Source organism: Strix aluco, chromosome 4, assembly GCF_031877795.1.
Source record: "Strix aluco isolate bStrAlu1 chromosome 4, bStrAlu1.hap1, whole genome shotgun sequence".
Taxonomy (NCBI): domain Eukaryota; kingdom Metazoa; phylum Chordata; class Aves; order Strigiformes; family Strigidae; genus Strix; species Strix aluco.
In genome coordinates, this window is record NC_133934.1 from 94,058,367 (window position 1) to 94,073,726 (window position 15,360).

Sequence of the window (15,360 nt, forward strand, 5' to 3'; positions counted from 1 at the left end):
GCTGACAAATGTCCAGAGACAACAAACCACGAAAGCATGGAGCAAATGGGGAGTCTTGTGCCCTCTGCTTTGTTTTTCACTTGTAGGGATATCAGGTGTCAGGCACAAAGAGACCAAATGTCTGCAGTGATATTTACATTTTATTTTTATCTAAAGCAATGTAACTTATGGCTAATTTGCTGGTTTAAGAAAACAGAATCAGAGAGGAGTGAGGTTATTTATGTGTTTCAGCGAGACCCACATAGCCTGTTCCAGCAGAACTACAGTCCCAGCCTAAGCCCCTGGGCAGAGGGGATGTGCGTGTAGATGCCACCATGCTTGGGAGCTGCAGTCAGCTCTACTATTAGCAGCCACTATTTGAGCATGTTATAAAGTGATATTCCAGTAACCTTAAGCTCATATATTCTCTGCTTTCCTCCCACTCGAGTCAAGCAATTGTGCTAAACTGAACTCAGTGCAAGGTAGGCCTGAGTAGATTTCAAAATCTGAAATGGAGCCTTGCTTGAGACAAGTGATAGAGAAGTATTTATATTTATTTTCTACCATGTCAATGTGTACTTTTTGCATTGCTTGTCATTCAAAGAATGGCGACTTAGGAATCCAGAGGGATGGAGGGGGATGTTTGGTTACTTTTTTGCCTTAGCAGAAAATAGTCCTTGAATAAAGAGCCTGGAAATATGATTAATCCCAAAGCTGTATGTTTCAGAAATTATGAGTATGTGGAACAGGGTCTATGCACAGACTTATGATGGAAATTGTTTCCCAGTTTTGTCTGCCAAGAATCACAGGGTGCCCCAACAAGGTGCTGTCAGGACAGAATTTAACCAGAACTCCTCAGCAAAAACCCTTCATCAACCAAATTTGTATTTGTGTACTGCTAGGGCTGAATTTGGCACTGCCTTGGCAGAGGTTTGCAAATGGATAATTTGCATGCAAGTTCCCTTAGGTTCTTAGTCAAATATTCACACTTTTTTGTTTTCAATTTCCATTATCCTTCAGAGTACCAGGTACTCGAGGTACTTGAGGTACACTTAGGTACACTTGGATCTGAAAGAAACAGAGAGAGGGGTTAAAATATGTTTCATTGGCTGTGGATGGAGGTCTGTCAGAGGAGAACTAGAATTGTGTCTCTAAGAGCATATTTCTGGCTCTGTACCTAAGTTGTCCATGAGCATTAGGAAACACAGAACTGTGCCTATTAGTAGTTGTAAAGATTTGCAGTAGAAAAGAATATATTTATTTCACTGTATTTCACAAACAAATATTGTCAATTCATTTTACACAATTGCCAGCCCTCTTAATTTTTTCACATTTTCCCCTGCAGAAACTACTTACCATTCAAAAAGGAACAAACTGCCTTTATAAACAGACAGGCAGACTACGCCACAAGGGTTTTTCTTTTATGTGGGTGTTGCTATAGAGAAAGACAGATTATAATCTAGGGCTGTTGCCCGTGGGATATCTTGAGAACCATCTAAATTCATCTATGACAGCAGAGGACCTGGAATGGGACCTCATAAGAAATAATCAAAATATTTCACAAAATCTTAGTATCCTGGCATTTCCAGTTCCTCTCTGCCAGACTGCAGCGCTGTGAACAGTGTGTCCCAGAGATGACAGGTGTCAGAGGGGTGTTCAGAAGAACAGGACAGTGTCACAAACTCAGACCCAGAACTGCTGAGTCTTACAGTAAGACCAGGTCACTTTCTTTCTCTTCCCAGGCTTCTATTTTCATCACTATTTTTCAAAATCCTGGCTGATGCAGTACCTGAAAGATGCTCTTTCTAGCTCAACCTTACGAGGGAGGGTAGAGAGCGCCTGTGCCTCTTTACCACAACAGTACAAGGAACCTTTCCGAGGCTCGTGCTTCATTAGCTCAGCTTCTCCAGCTGTAACCATTCGGGTGCAACGTACATAACCTGCACAATGATTACTGCAAGAGAAAAATCCTTGATGCCTTTTTCTGCCCCAGGGTCTGTGCACTGCCATCAACCATGGGACACTTTCTGCTGGCTGCAACTATAACTCTGTTTCCGAATACCTGCAAGCTCAGTTATCACAGGAATTACTGCAGTAAAAATACCCTGTGAGATGAGATAATTTTTTTTTAAAAAAAGCCAATGATGAGTGATTAGGGGAAAGAGGCCAGCACACTGACCATGTGGCTCATTCTCATCATCTCTCTTTTTGACAGATGGGGGTGTCCTCACTTCTTGACCAATGACTTTGAGGCAGTGGTACCTGCTTGGGGTCAGCTTCTCGGAGCTGTGGGTATAAGCAAGACCTACTAGGCTGCATATTGCCAAAATTCTAAGATGGAGGAGGAGACTATCATAACAAGCATCTTGGCTGGAGAACTGACCTTGTCTGAGTGGAAGAATGCTGCAGTCAGGCATCAGGATACACAACAGCCACAGGGCCACCTCTGCAGGTGAGACTGGCTCACTTCTTCCAAATGACAGGTTCATTCATCTGGAAGATATGACTCCCATGAGGTAGCACATTGTTGCTTGGGGATGGGGGGACAACACTTCAGCCTTTAGCCTTTAGCCTTCCTCTGGCAATTTTCATAGAAATGGACTCCAACTTTTCTCTGCAGAATGAAGAAAAGGAGGTGTTTGCCATCCAGTGTGTTTTGAGCCAAGGCTTATGTAGGACAGACGAGATGGGACCAGTGATTCAGTGACAGAGGAGGTGTGCCTGGCACATATCAAGGCTGCAACAAGCTCTTCCCAAGGCCTTTCCTTGCCCGGGGTGAAGGGGGAGTGAGTCCCACTGTGTCAGTCCCAAGGGTAGAACCCTGCTGCCTATGATGGGGCTCCCACTGCACCCCCAAAGCTGCCAAGCTCTCCTACAGCACTGCTCTCACTAAATATATAGGGTCAGAGACCCACTGCATTGAGTCTCTGGCGCACAGGCAATAGAAACTCAAGGTACAGCAGTTCTTATGCTTAAAAACCTCCACTTTATAGCAACAGCAGCATGAATGGCTATGAGAAGTAGGGAGGTGATGGTCCCCCTGTACTCTGCACTGGTGAGGCCACACCTGGAGTATTGTGTCCAGTTTTGGGCACCTCAATACGAGAGAGATATCGAGGTGCTGGAGTGAGTGCAGAGGAGGGCAACAAAGCTGGTGAAGGGCCTGGAGAATAAATCCTCTGAGGAGCGATTGAAGGAGCTGGGACTGTTTAGTTTGAGGAGGAGAAGGCTGAGGGGAGACCTCATCACTCTCTACAGTTACCTGAAAGGACATTGTAGAGAGGTTGGTGCTGTTCTCTTCTCACAGGTAATTGGCAATAGAACAAGAGGGAATGGCTTTAAACTGCAACAGGGGAGGTTTAGACTGGACATTAGGAAAAAAATTTTCACAGAAAGAGTGGTCAGGCAGTGGAATGAGCTGCCCAGAGAGGTGGTGGAGTCAGCATCCCTGGATGTGTTTAAGGGTCATTTGGATGTGGTGTTGGGGGAGATGGTGTAGGGGAGAACTTTGTAGAGTAAAGCTGATGGTTGGACTTGATGATCCCAAGGGTCTTTTCCAACCTGAATGATTCTGTGATTCTGTGAGTTTGCTGATGGCCACGGCAGGGTTGTTCTCCCTCTCAAACACCTACGTGCTCTGTGATTCCCAGATTCAGGCTCCTGTTGCCCCAACAGGCTGCCTCCAGGTCAGTTGAAAGTGCAAGTGCTGAAACCCCGTCCACTTCTGCCCTGTGAAGAGGATGGAGTAGAGATGTTAGGGGTATTTTTAGCCAGGAATAATGATGGTGAGTTTGCTGTTGGCTGTAACACAAGAGGAAGCCACATCTTCCTTTATATTAACAAGTGGCTCTCCTTTTTCAGCAGGGGAAGACCCAGGGAAGCTGTAAGGGCAGCTTTCACTTTCCAGAGAGGAAAGCACCACCACTTTCTGCCTGTGTGCTGGAGGGCAATATAGAGCAGCGCATCTTGACCTAGGCAGTTATTTAAACAGTGCAGATGTCTGGAGCAGTCAGCCCACCCCCAAACTCCCCACCCAGCAGTTCTTCTTCTTGCCACTGGTTTGGTCCTCCACTTCTCAGCTTCGGTCCTAACAGCCTCCTGCTCCAGCACAGGAGAGAGATGATGGACTCTGCAGGACGGAGGGCGAGAGGAGCTGCCCCGGGGGGTCCAGTGCCAAGCAGGAGGTGCAGGCCTGGGACCCCCCAGCCAGTGGGATGATATCACCCCCGCTGCCACTCAGCCGCCACCATGCTCCATACAAGGCTGGAGGGTTTTCACCTTTCCTTCCCTGTGGCTGTGCTGGGGGGGACGAGCCGGCCAGCCCACGGGAGCCAGCCTTACCCTAAATGGCTGTGAAAACCTTCAGGCTCCTGGCCAGGCACCCTGGGGCCAGGCACAGCCCAGGGTGGGGGAAACCTGGGGTCAGGGGGTAGCATGGCCCATGAGGGTGACCAGGGGCTCTCCACTCTTGTCCCCATACCAAGTGCTGGCCACCGCTGGAGCAACACAGAGTGGGTGACAGTGAGTCCAGTCCCCAAGTGCTGCAGTGATCCAGCTTGTGCGCATCACCTGTCCACAGGCACCCAGTCAGGTCACCAGCTGCTGGGCTGGATGGCAATTGCACTAAACCCCTGTTTAAAGCTTCAAATGATGTCATGCAATAGTCTACAGTTTGATTCCCCAGGCATCCCTCACGGGAGTGGATCTGTCCTTCCCATGACAGGAGCGCAATTGCGGGGAAGGCCTCTGCTTGATGCCTGCCCTGCCAGAAAAAAAAGAAAAAAGCCAAAGCAGCATTTTCTAGATTTTTTGCTGATCTGAAGGTCAGGAAAGAAACATGTACCCACAGGGTATTGATTGGTCCAAAAAAAGACATGAGAGAGTGATGTCTTGACAGGTGGACTTCAGGCTTAATGTGAGGTCTAATCCACAACTTCATATTGTTTATTGTTCCTCAGCCCCTTCATCTCCTACTCTACTATTGAGGAAATAGCTGAGGCTTTCTCAGGGAAAAAAGAAAAAACCAACATATTAAAAAGCAGAATATTTAAATGAAGAGCAGGATGGCCTGAGAGGAGCTCTTAGGGATGGGGGAGGACTTGTTTATGGGACAAACTCTCTAAACAGTGAAGACAACTTCTGAGCCCTGGCCCTGACTGCTGGGCTACAGCCACAGAAAGCACAGGCAGGGCATGCAGAGTCAGCAGCCCAGCCTGAGTGGGGTGGTGCTGGGCTGCTCCCAGAGCCTCCTTCCTTTGGTCTGAAAGTGCCACTGTCTGCATTGCTCATATCCCTCTTCACTTGCTGTGTTGTAAAGCTAGTTTTATGGCAGGCTTGGAAGGAAGGCACAAGCAGATAAATAGTCATGGCTCAGAAAAATCAGCAGAGGCAAAGCACTACAAGGAAACCCAGGGCTTACCCTGCTGGTTTGGAGCCTCCTCTTACAAGCAAAATCACAGGTGTACATTATGTGAGAAGATGGGGAGGAGGGGGAAATCCTACTAGAGAAGAGATTAAAGGAAGCTGAGGAGAGCAGCTTACCTAATTTGCTTGCTGAGTAGCTGCCCCTACTGTGTGCTGTTGGTGCTGCCCAGCAGCATCTTCCTCACTTGTGTGTCTCCTCCAAACTCCATTTTACAGCACTGCATGTATTGTTTCACAAGTGTCACCTTCCTGACAGTGAAGCTACTGCAAATATAAGGGTGTGAGGTTTGCTGCTGCTTCCCAAATAAGAAGCTTTTTTGATGTAGGAGGTAACTTCACACTACGCAGTTTGTTTTGAGGTAGCTGTGCACAGTTGCTCCCGCCATACAGAGAAGAAACAGCAAGGAGAATGAGCCAGTTAAGAGAAAAGCATAATGAACATGAGATGATTTTCTGTGCAAAAGCATGCATAACCCATAGCTGCTGCTGTGCAGCAGTTTTTGCTTGTGGAGCACAAGAGCTTAACCTGCTCTGCGGAGGCGAGCAGGCTGCCGACCACCCAGGTGCTCCCTGCCCCCTCCAGAAAAGTGGGATGAAGGAGCTTCTTCAGGCAAAGCCCTTAGCCACCCCTCCTTGCACCATGGACAACTTCAGGCTCCCACAAGTGTACTTTGGGAAGGCAAGTTAATGGAGCGGTGGCTTTGGGCTCAGCGTGTGGGTCCTGCTCCACTTCCGAGACAAGTCTGAATTTGGATCCCAGCCTCACTGACTCAGCGTCGTGTTCCCCACTCACTGCTGGGCCACTATGTGCTGAGAAAATCTGGTGTGCCTGTAAGGCTGTTGGTGTGTTTTTCAGCTGTACCAACCACTTTTCTGAAAGGAGTGAGCTCTTCCTCCACACCACGCCGTGCTAAGCTGTGCCACTTCTGCTGCTGGTGGAGGCGGGTGGCTTGGCATGGTACAGAAGACACCAAAAACCTGCAGCTCAGCTGTTCTCCCTGCTCTCCCAGGGCAGCATTTGGAGCACTAGATGATATTACAGGAGCCTCGATTAGCATCCTGAAGACCACAGCTAACAGGTAAGAATTAACCCACCCCTCTTCCCCTAATTTTAATAGCACTTGTGTTCTGTTGGTGCACTAATGATGAGGGTGGGCCTCCCTTCAGTCATATGGATCTGCATTTTCTTAGCCCTTTATAAACTATCTGTCATTGTGGCCTCATACCCAAGCATGGATTGTGAATATAGTTTTCAGTCTGATGTCACTGTGACCCATCTCGCTACTGAAATAATCGATGCTAAAAGCATGAGGAGATGTAAAGGCCATGAGAGGTGCATTTGAAAAACCAAACCTAGGAGTGAAGCATCTCTCTCAGCATTTGGAGTACAGATACTGCATTTTACTGGTAGCTGTAACACAAAGAGAACTGCCACTTCCTTTATGAGAGAGCTGCAAGTGGATTTAAACTGGTTTTTGTCCATGTAAGTGTACATAAATGTGTGGCTGCATTTTTTTCCCACAGCCCCTTTCACCTTAGTCAGCTCTCTTGGCTGAGTCAAGTTCCTGCTGCAGTCATGCTTTACACATGGGCATCTGATGGGACTGTCTAGGTCAGGTTCCATAGGTCCGATTTTACATTTTTAAATCCCTGCAGCTGTAAATGCTTTTCTTCCATCGTTAGTCTTTTTATAACCATGTCATGTTGCTTCATGGTACTGTCTTACCCTCTGAAGCTGACTGTTGCAGGGCTATAACCAGAGCTGGAGGGGATCCCAAAAGATGACACAGGGTTCATCCTCCAGGCTCTTGGTGGGATCAGCTGTCCAAGTTTAGCCTTTCTTGTAGCTGTCCTACTTGTTCTTTAAAGCCTTCAGCAGCTTCCTTTGGTGGCCTACTTAAGTGCTTTGCTATCCTGGCCATTTGCAGATTCTTTGGTGGCTATGGCAAATGGTGTACTGTCTTCCACTTTGCAGTAAACTTTTCCATATTTGAGGTCTGCTACTGCATCTCACTTCAGTTTTTTTCTTCCCTAGACTAGACGAGCCTGCTTCTCTCAGTCTTCCCTCAAAGGTCAGGTTTTCTAGACCTCTGAGCCTTCTTGTTACTTCTCCTTTGGACTCTCTCCAACTGATGTGTATCTTTCTTAAAAACTGGCACCCACAGCCAGACACAGCACTCCATCCACAGCCTCACAAATGCTGAGGGGAACAGAAGGTTTCATTCTCATGTTCTACAAATGACACTGCTGTGTATGTGCACTTCTGAGCATGGATTTCCTGGGGGAGGCCTGAGAGAGCTGCAGCTCTGGGATTACGTCGGCCTGCATAGCACACATACCTTGCCATGTTGCTGCAATTGCACAGCGTTCCCTGGCCGCTCACAGTACAGCCTGCTCTAGATCTGTTGATATCTGTTCTTCTGTGTTTGCTCTGCATATATAACTAGTATAGCCTCAAAAGCAGTGCAATGCAAAGTTATGCTGTCTCACACCATGAATTCCTGCAGCAGCCACCTAGAATCAAAGACTGCAGTAGATGCCTGGCCTGCATGTATCGCATTTTGCATTGGATCAGATTTCTACCATTCAACACCCTCCATGGTTCCCCCTATGGGATCATCCTAGGCCTGCGTCATGAAGGCAGCAAAAATAGTGAGCAAATGAACTTCACGCATGATCAGGTCTTACACCAGCGCTCTGCAGGCGCTGCATAAGCAGCCTGTCAGGGATGGAGGGGCCGCGTGACCAGAGCACTGAGCTCTCTGTAATCCCCTCCCGAGGCATTATCCTTGGCAAGCCCAGTGTACGCTGGAGCCAGACCCGTCGTTGCTTCAGATATCCTGCAAATCTCCCCCCAGGCCTTGTTCTCTTGTGCAAAACTGCACCATGGATGGATGGATGGAGCCTGGGGTCTCCAACTGGCTACAGACCGCTGACACAGCATGTGAAAGCTCGAGCAAGCATCCCCAAAGCACTTTGCTCTAAACATACCTGAGCGTAGTGGTGGCTTTGGTCAAGCAGGGATTGCTGACACACTATTGCAACAGCTGTAACCTCCTGTTGCATGCCCTAACTGTACTAGCTGTAACTGCAACAGACCCAGCACGTTCCAGAGCAGCGATAGGTGGCACAGCAATGACTATTGCTGCCCTTGTCAACGTTAGACTCGCAGGTTAGCAGCAAGGAAGCTGGTGCAGCATGCTGTTGCTGAAGTGCGACAAAGAAGCTGCCCTGCTCAGAATAAATGAAATGTTTGTTGTCTCTCTCTCCAGAAAGTCATTCCAAGCCATGGAAAGAAAGGGGTTCTGCTAGAAAACAGCCTGAGGGTACCACTGTACAAGTGATGTACTTGGAGATGGGGGAGGGCTGGTTTTTTTCGAGCACTGTGCTAGAAAATGGCAGACTTGCAATTATGTAGAACATCAAAGTGAAGGGAAGGGATTTTAAGTGAAGTTTTTAAGATGGGGCTAAATAATGACAGGTCTGAGGGTTCAGTGACTCTCTCATAAGAAAATATTTTCTGTGAGGGCAAGGGTGGAGCTGGAAAGAGACTAATCCTTGTGCTTGCCTTCCTGCTACCATCTTCCCGCTGTTCCCTTTCACAACACTTGCCTCCAAAGCTTGTCACAGTTGCTCCATGGCCAGTTTTGGTGCCTGGGAAGTGAGAGAAGCAACAAATTCTGCCTTTTGCATCTGCAAGCCATGGACACATCATCAGGGAAGCTCCATTCAGCCAGACAGTGAGAACAAGAGACTCAAATCCAAGTGTCCCCCTTGGTGGCACCAGGAATGAGCCAGCCTGGATTTCATCTGCTGTCTCCAGAAGTAACCAGGTTCTCCTGATTTCTCACTAGCTTGGCTGTGTGGAAGGCACAGGCTGGCTCTGCCTTTCAGAGCTCTGCTCATGGAGGCAGGTACCTGTGGCAGCCCCTGCTGCACTGTGGCTTCCCCTGTGCCTCAGGGCAGCCTCTTCCCCTCCAGCTGCCGCCACCAGAAGAGACTGCACAGAGCATGGCCTGGATCAAGCCTTTGGTTAGGACATAGATATACTGGCTGCCAAGGATTTGTGTGCTTATGGTCTCCAATTTGAAGTGTGTTCTCTTCTACACTTTGACCCATTCCCTGCCTCTTGTAGGAACATGGAAAGTGCTGTTGTCTTTAGCATCTCTGGTCCCCGAGCCTCCTTACTGCTTGGGCCAGACAGAGGTACTGTGACAGGCTGTGAAATGGAATGTGCTTTAAAGACGAACACAGAAAACCCAAAGGGCTGAGCAAACAAGCCCACAAAGACCTGCACCTCAGTATAGGGCAACTAGCAGGTAAAACATGAAACGAGAAGCCCTGACCATGGGTGACTGACGGTCTCTGTGCCCATGCCATGGAATAAGGATGCTAACCCCACTGAGGTGATCGCTTTGTTGTACAGCATGTTTAATGGGCATCTAATGTGACTTTGTAGGTGAGGTATCATGGGATGATTTTACCCTTCTACATATCTCTGCAGAACCAGTTCAGCAGCTGCTCGAGCTGAGCCTGCTTCACTTGCACATGATGCTCCTGGGCACTTCTGAGCAGCAGACACCTTCCCCTTCAGGGGTAAAGGGAGGCAGCAAAGGGAAATGTATGGGCAATGTTGGTCACGTACTCACTTTGTCTTGCAGGATGAAAGTAGATACAATGGGTATGTGATAACAGGAACATGGGACTGGAGGTATAATTCCTGATTCTAGTGCTGTTCAAGTGACACTGTGAAAGCAAAGGGAGCGATCTAGGGTATATTCTGCTAGAAAAGCAAAATCAAGTTTTTTGTAGGAGGAAAAAAAGGAATTTTCACAAAATGACATGCTTCAAACAATATTAAGCAATTGTTTATTGTGTGAAGACAGCTCTGTAAATCACTTTGGCCTTAAAGCTCATGCTCTAAACAAGCACAGCTGACCCCCAGTCAGCAGAGGATGACATAACACCTTCTTTGGGTACTTGTGCAGTCCCAGAAGCCACATTACTTCCTGGGTGCAGGGCTGGGGAGCCAATTTTGGAAGTTCAGGTAAATGGGGAGGGAAGTAAAGGGAAAGAGGACTTAGCATGGTAAGGGCAGAGTAGAAGAGGAATACAGTTCAGGTGAAGAGGCCCTGAAGGAGGAAGATGTTTCATACATGGGAGCTTCATTCAGGGTCCTTTTTTCTCTCCTCCAAACACAGCATCCCTGCCTTGGTTGTTCCTTTTTTTTTTTGGCCTCGCTTCCAGCTATCCATGGATGACCATGGCACTTATTCCATGCGTTCCTTAAAAGCATGTTTCACCCAGTCTCTGGGCAGGAGCTGCCCCCTCCCTAGTCTCCCATGCAGCATGGTATACCCCACTGAACTCCACCAAATTAAGGTCTGCATTTCGGAGGTGCTGAGTTTTTACTGGTAATGTGTCCTGGACTGGGGAAGTAGAAATGATGAAAATGTTGAATCCTTTACTGTAAGAGCCCAACATGCAGTTCAAATTTAAGTTGTAAATCCCAGAGCTACAAAGTTTTTGTGTATCTGCAGAATGTAAGTGTTGAAACTTGGCTGTGAGACTTCCCAAAACAGAAGTCAAGGGCCACTTCAACACAGCCTTGTTCATTGTTGTACAGTGACTGAGCTCACCTGCCGGGCCTCATTACAGAAGCTTATGGATGTTCTTGGCAAGAAAACAGATATCTCCCCAGGGAAACTCATGACCTGTAGCTAATATGCTAAGCACAAAGAGAAAGAGCAGAAAACAGTAACCCGAAATACCCCAATGCCCTCGGACTCCTTCCTCTTTTCATCTGTCACAGGCTGAAAAAGTAGGATGTTCATCCAACCATTCCCATGGTGGCTCTGCCCGCTGCCCTACAAAAAGCCCACTCTCCCTTCGTTGGATTGGAAAGACCTTACTGGAGACCCACTTGGTCTGGCAAGGTTTGAAGAATGCCCAAGGAAATCAGCAGCAATCTTGTATGGGGGAGAAGAGAATTCTAGGAGACTAAATAAGGAAAACCAGAGTACTGATGTGGTTACAGGCATCTCTCCCATCAGCAGCACCAGCTTCTGTAGCTTCTGTTGCTGCTGTGCCTCCCTCTCCCATTGCAAGCTCATCTCTTCCCCTTTGTGGTGCTGGTACTATTCTTCACAAGGTCAAGAGTCAATTGGGTCTGGGAACTATCCCAAGTTTAGAAACAATCTTTTTTTTTCCCCTCTCTATTGCCCGTAAGTTCACGAAACTCTGGCCAAGAACACTCTCCTGCTTTTGTTAAGGAGTCTGTGAAAAGCTAAGTCTTGGAATGAGGTTAGTAGTGAAAAGTTAAGATATTTCCCAGAAATCCAGGCAAGAATTTTGAGAAGTGAGGATCATGAAGTTAGAAATACAGATGGCAGGGACAATTAGGAGAGAGGCTCTAATACATTAGAAACCTCAGAGTTGCTCTTGATTTTATTACATTTCATTGCACTGATGCTATACATTAAATCATCTAATCCATCCTCTACCCTGTGCAAGAAGAAAAAGGTAAATGAATGGGATATTGGCAATTAATAACATTTTTCTATTTATAGTACTACTAAGCTCTGTAAGAGAGATCACTAGGTGTATTTTATACAGCTAAGAATAATAACATTACGACTATGGGGATAGTTGCTTTGTAACTCAACTCCAAGGAACGAAAGAGGCAGCATCCAGAAGATTCAGCCTCAGAAATCTACCACGTCTTAGGGCTTGGATCTCCATGGTGCTGGGCATCTCCTGGAAAATGCTGAAAATCCTCACTCACTGAATGGCAACTGAGACCTCTCACCACATTTGGGGAGGTGTGTAAAGTGGCTTTCAATAATAAGGTCTTAAAGTATAAGGGTGGGGAAGAAATGCAATAGGACCCCATGCCTTAAAATACAAAGTCCAGGACTTCTCTCAATGAATGTGTTTGCTTCTCTGCTCCCTTTGTATCCCCAGATCTTGACAATTCCCATATTCTTCCAGATTCCTCAGGTTAGAAGTGTCTTGATAAACAAGAAAAACTAGAAGGTAGGAAAGCTTTCAGACAGATTTGTTGTCTTTATCATGTGATCAGGCTGTAGCTGTTGGTTCATAATTTCTGTTACTGGGTGTTCATCAAACAGTTGTAAGAAATAAAAACTAGGCTTTTCTCTTCAAACCCTGATGATTTACATATTTCCACAATGTAAATTCCTCCACTCTGCTTCTCAAAAAACAGCCATCATCATCTGCACCTCTCTGCAGTGCGGAACGGTGGGGGAAGTTTCTTTCAAGTCTGTGACCAGCTCTCCAGAGTGACAGGACTATTTTGCATTCCTCAACACTTCATCATGAAGCGCATCCAGGAGGATTTCCAAAGTGCTGGGTAGTTCTGCATTCCTCAGATCTGGCTCCCCTGAGCTGGGATGCCCTGAGTGGCCTGGTTTCCCAAAGGGTCTCCAAACAGAGACATCTTGCATTGCTTTTGAAAATCATGGATATTACTGTACTTACATATTTAAATAATCTTTCTGCCCCAAGTGATGCATGGCAGGGTAAATACAAGTCTCTGAATGGTGCAGAACAACTCTGATAACTGTATTTGTGATTATAATGTCTGAAAATGTACACAAGGAGCATCATATGACACAAAAAGACCAAGAACCATACAGAGCATCTGTCCATTATGGTCTACCCAGTTATTTATGCCGAGAAAGAATATATCCAATTTCACCTCCAATGTTGGTAAGAAGAAGAAAACAAATTCCTCTCTTTTGGAAGAGGAGCTCACTGGTGTAATTGGGGGCTAAATCCTGCCTGATGCTGTGCATTTCTGCTCAATTCATCCTGATGCTTTGCAGCATCCTTCCAGTCCATTCTCAGCATCCCTCTCTCCCACATTCATGGGCCACAAACTCCCCGTTTCCTCTGAATCTGGATGAACTAGGAAACGAGCTCACTCTGCCCTGGTTGGTGTGGGGTGGCATTTCTTTGGGCTTCCTCTCACTTTTGTGAGATACCATCCTGCTTCTCAGACTACCAGTAGAAACTAATAACGCTATTGTCATTTTTTCCCCTCGACTTGTTTAACTGACAGAAACCTGTGTCAAGCAGTTGTGGATCAGTATACTCCTTAACGGTTTGTGTTTCTCTCCAAGGAAGCTGCTAGATGATCCAAACGCACTTTAATTCAGCGTTTCCTTCTAAAACAGGATATTTGTGGGCAGGAAGCGGTAGGTGTGTCTGGGAGGCCTTGGTGCAGCACGGTGCACACTGGGTGGCTGTGGCACCCCATGACTGCAGCTGTTGACTCCTGACTCCAGGTGCGAAGCCTCGGCCACCAGCGCTGGCAATCCTAACCTTGACCAGCAGTTACCAGTCAGGAACAAGAGAAAATAGTTATTTTTTGGCATCCTAGGTGCGGGCACACCTGTGTGACCCTACGATGAAGTTGTATTTCCAGTGGGGTGGCGGCAGGACTGCAAGGGTGTGACCGAGCACCCTCACTTCGGGGCCGGGAGGACGGGCCACCCGTTGTGCCACACGAAAACATCCTCCCAGTGACAAAACGCTGCCCCCCTCACTGCTCAGCCGTCCCGCCCGTAAGGTCGGATCTGTGAGGGGCCCGCTGCCGGTACGGGCTCCCGCGTGGAGCCGTCGAGAGAAAAATGCCCCGAAAGCGGCACCGAGCTTCCGCGCACGGCCCCGGCCCCGGCACCCACCGCCCGCTCTCAGCCGCCGCCGCGAGGCGAGGCGAGGCGAGGCGAGGCGGGCCGGGTCGGGTTGGGTTGGGTTGGGTCGGCAGTAGCCCGCCTATCGCGACGGCCGGGTGCCGTGACGGACGCGCAGGACGCGCAATGAGCGCGGGCGCTGCCGCCGGGCAATGTAGGCTCGGCCGCGGGTGATAGCCAATGAGAGGCGCGGGGGCGGGCCGCGGGCGGGGGCGGGACCGTCCCGCCCCCGCGGTGCTGCGCGCGGCCGAGGCGGTGAGGTGAGAGCGGGCGTCGGCGCCGCCTGCTCGGGCTGAGCGGCCGCGGGCCGGGCACAGCGGGCAGCTACCGGGACAGGCCGCCGCCACGACAGCAGCCATGGATCACTACGACCCGCAGCAGACCAACGACTACATGCAGCCGGAGGAGGACTGGGACCGGGACCTGCTCCTCGACCCGGCCTGGGAGAAGCAGCAGAGGAAGGTGGGCGCACCCTCCTCCCATCCCCTCCCCTCACACGCACACACACCCCGCGGGGCCGCCGGGACCCGGCCCCGCCACCCCCACCGGCCGCGGCGGGGCCGGTGCGCGCCCGGCCGGGGGCTGGCGCTGCGCGGCCTGGCGAGGCGAGGCGGCGGGCCCCGCGGGGGCGGGCGGGGCGGGCAGATGATGGCGGGGCGGGAGGGGAAAGGTGCCGCGGCGGGGGGGGTGTGTGTGTCCCAGCAACAGATGTCCGCCCTGTCACCGGCACCCGGCCCGCCACGGCGGGCCCGACCCGCAGGTGCGCCCAGGCGCAGCGGGGACCCCGGGGGGCGGTGGCGGGGCCCCCCCGCAGCCCCCGTCGGCCGCCCCGCTGCCCGCGCCCCGGCCCCGCCGGCCCGGCAGCGGGACGGTAACTGCCTTCTCGTTTGAATGGTGTGGTTTAGGGCAGGGCTTGCGCGGAGCTCATGTCCAAAAATGGTAACATTCAGCCCTTTTTTTTTAAACCGAAAGGGTGGCGGTGGGGAGGGGAGCTCAGAAGGAGCTCCAGCCTCGCTGCTCTCTAGTTATGTATTTTCTTTTTTTCCCTCCTCCTTTAAACCAAAAGCATCCTGTATTGATCACTCGGGAATGCTAATTCCCCGAAACATTTCCGTTTTAGTCACTTCATCAGACAACAATGAAGCAGAATTGGAGACAACTGCTCAGGCTAACATGGCAGGGGCACCTCGGGGTGCAGCGGGCTCCCGCTGCTCTTCCCAGCCACTCACTTGTTCGCTCT

At 49.4% G+C, this 15,360-nt stretch overlaps 1 protein-coding gene across 7 annotated transcripts in view; it reads left to right on the top strand.

Annotated features, from left to right (window-relative positions):
* Positions 1-14,366: 14,366 nt before the first annotated feature.
* ACTN1 (actinin alpha 1) overlaps positions 14,367-15,360 on the top strand; it is a 92,762-nt gene continuing 91,768 nt past the window's right edge. For all 7 annotated transcript variants that reach the window (XM_074824401.1, XM_074824393.1, XM_074824397.1 and 4 more), the window contains exon 1: positions 14,367-14,582. In XM_074824401.1, coding sequence (XP_074680502.1) covers positions 14,478-14,582 — 105 coding nt within the window. In that variant the 5' untranslated portion in view covers positions 14,367-14,477. The remainder of the gene's footprint in view (positions 14,583-15,360) is intronic.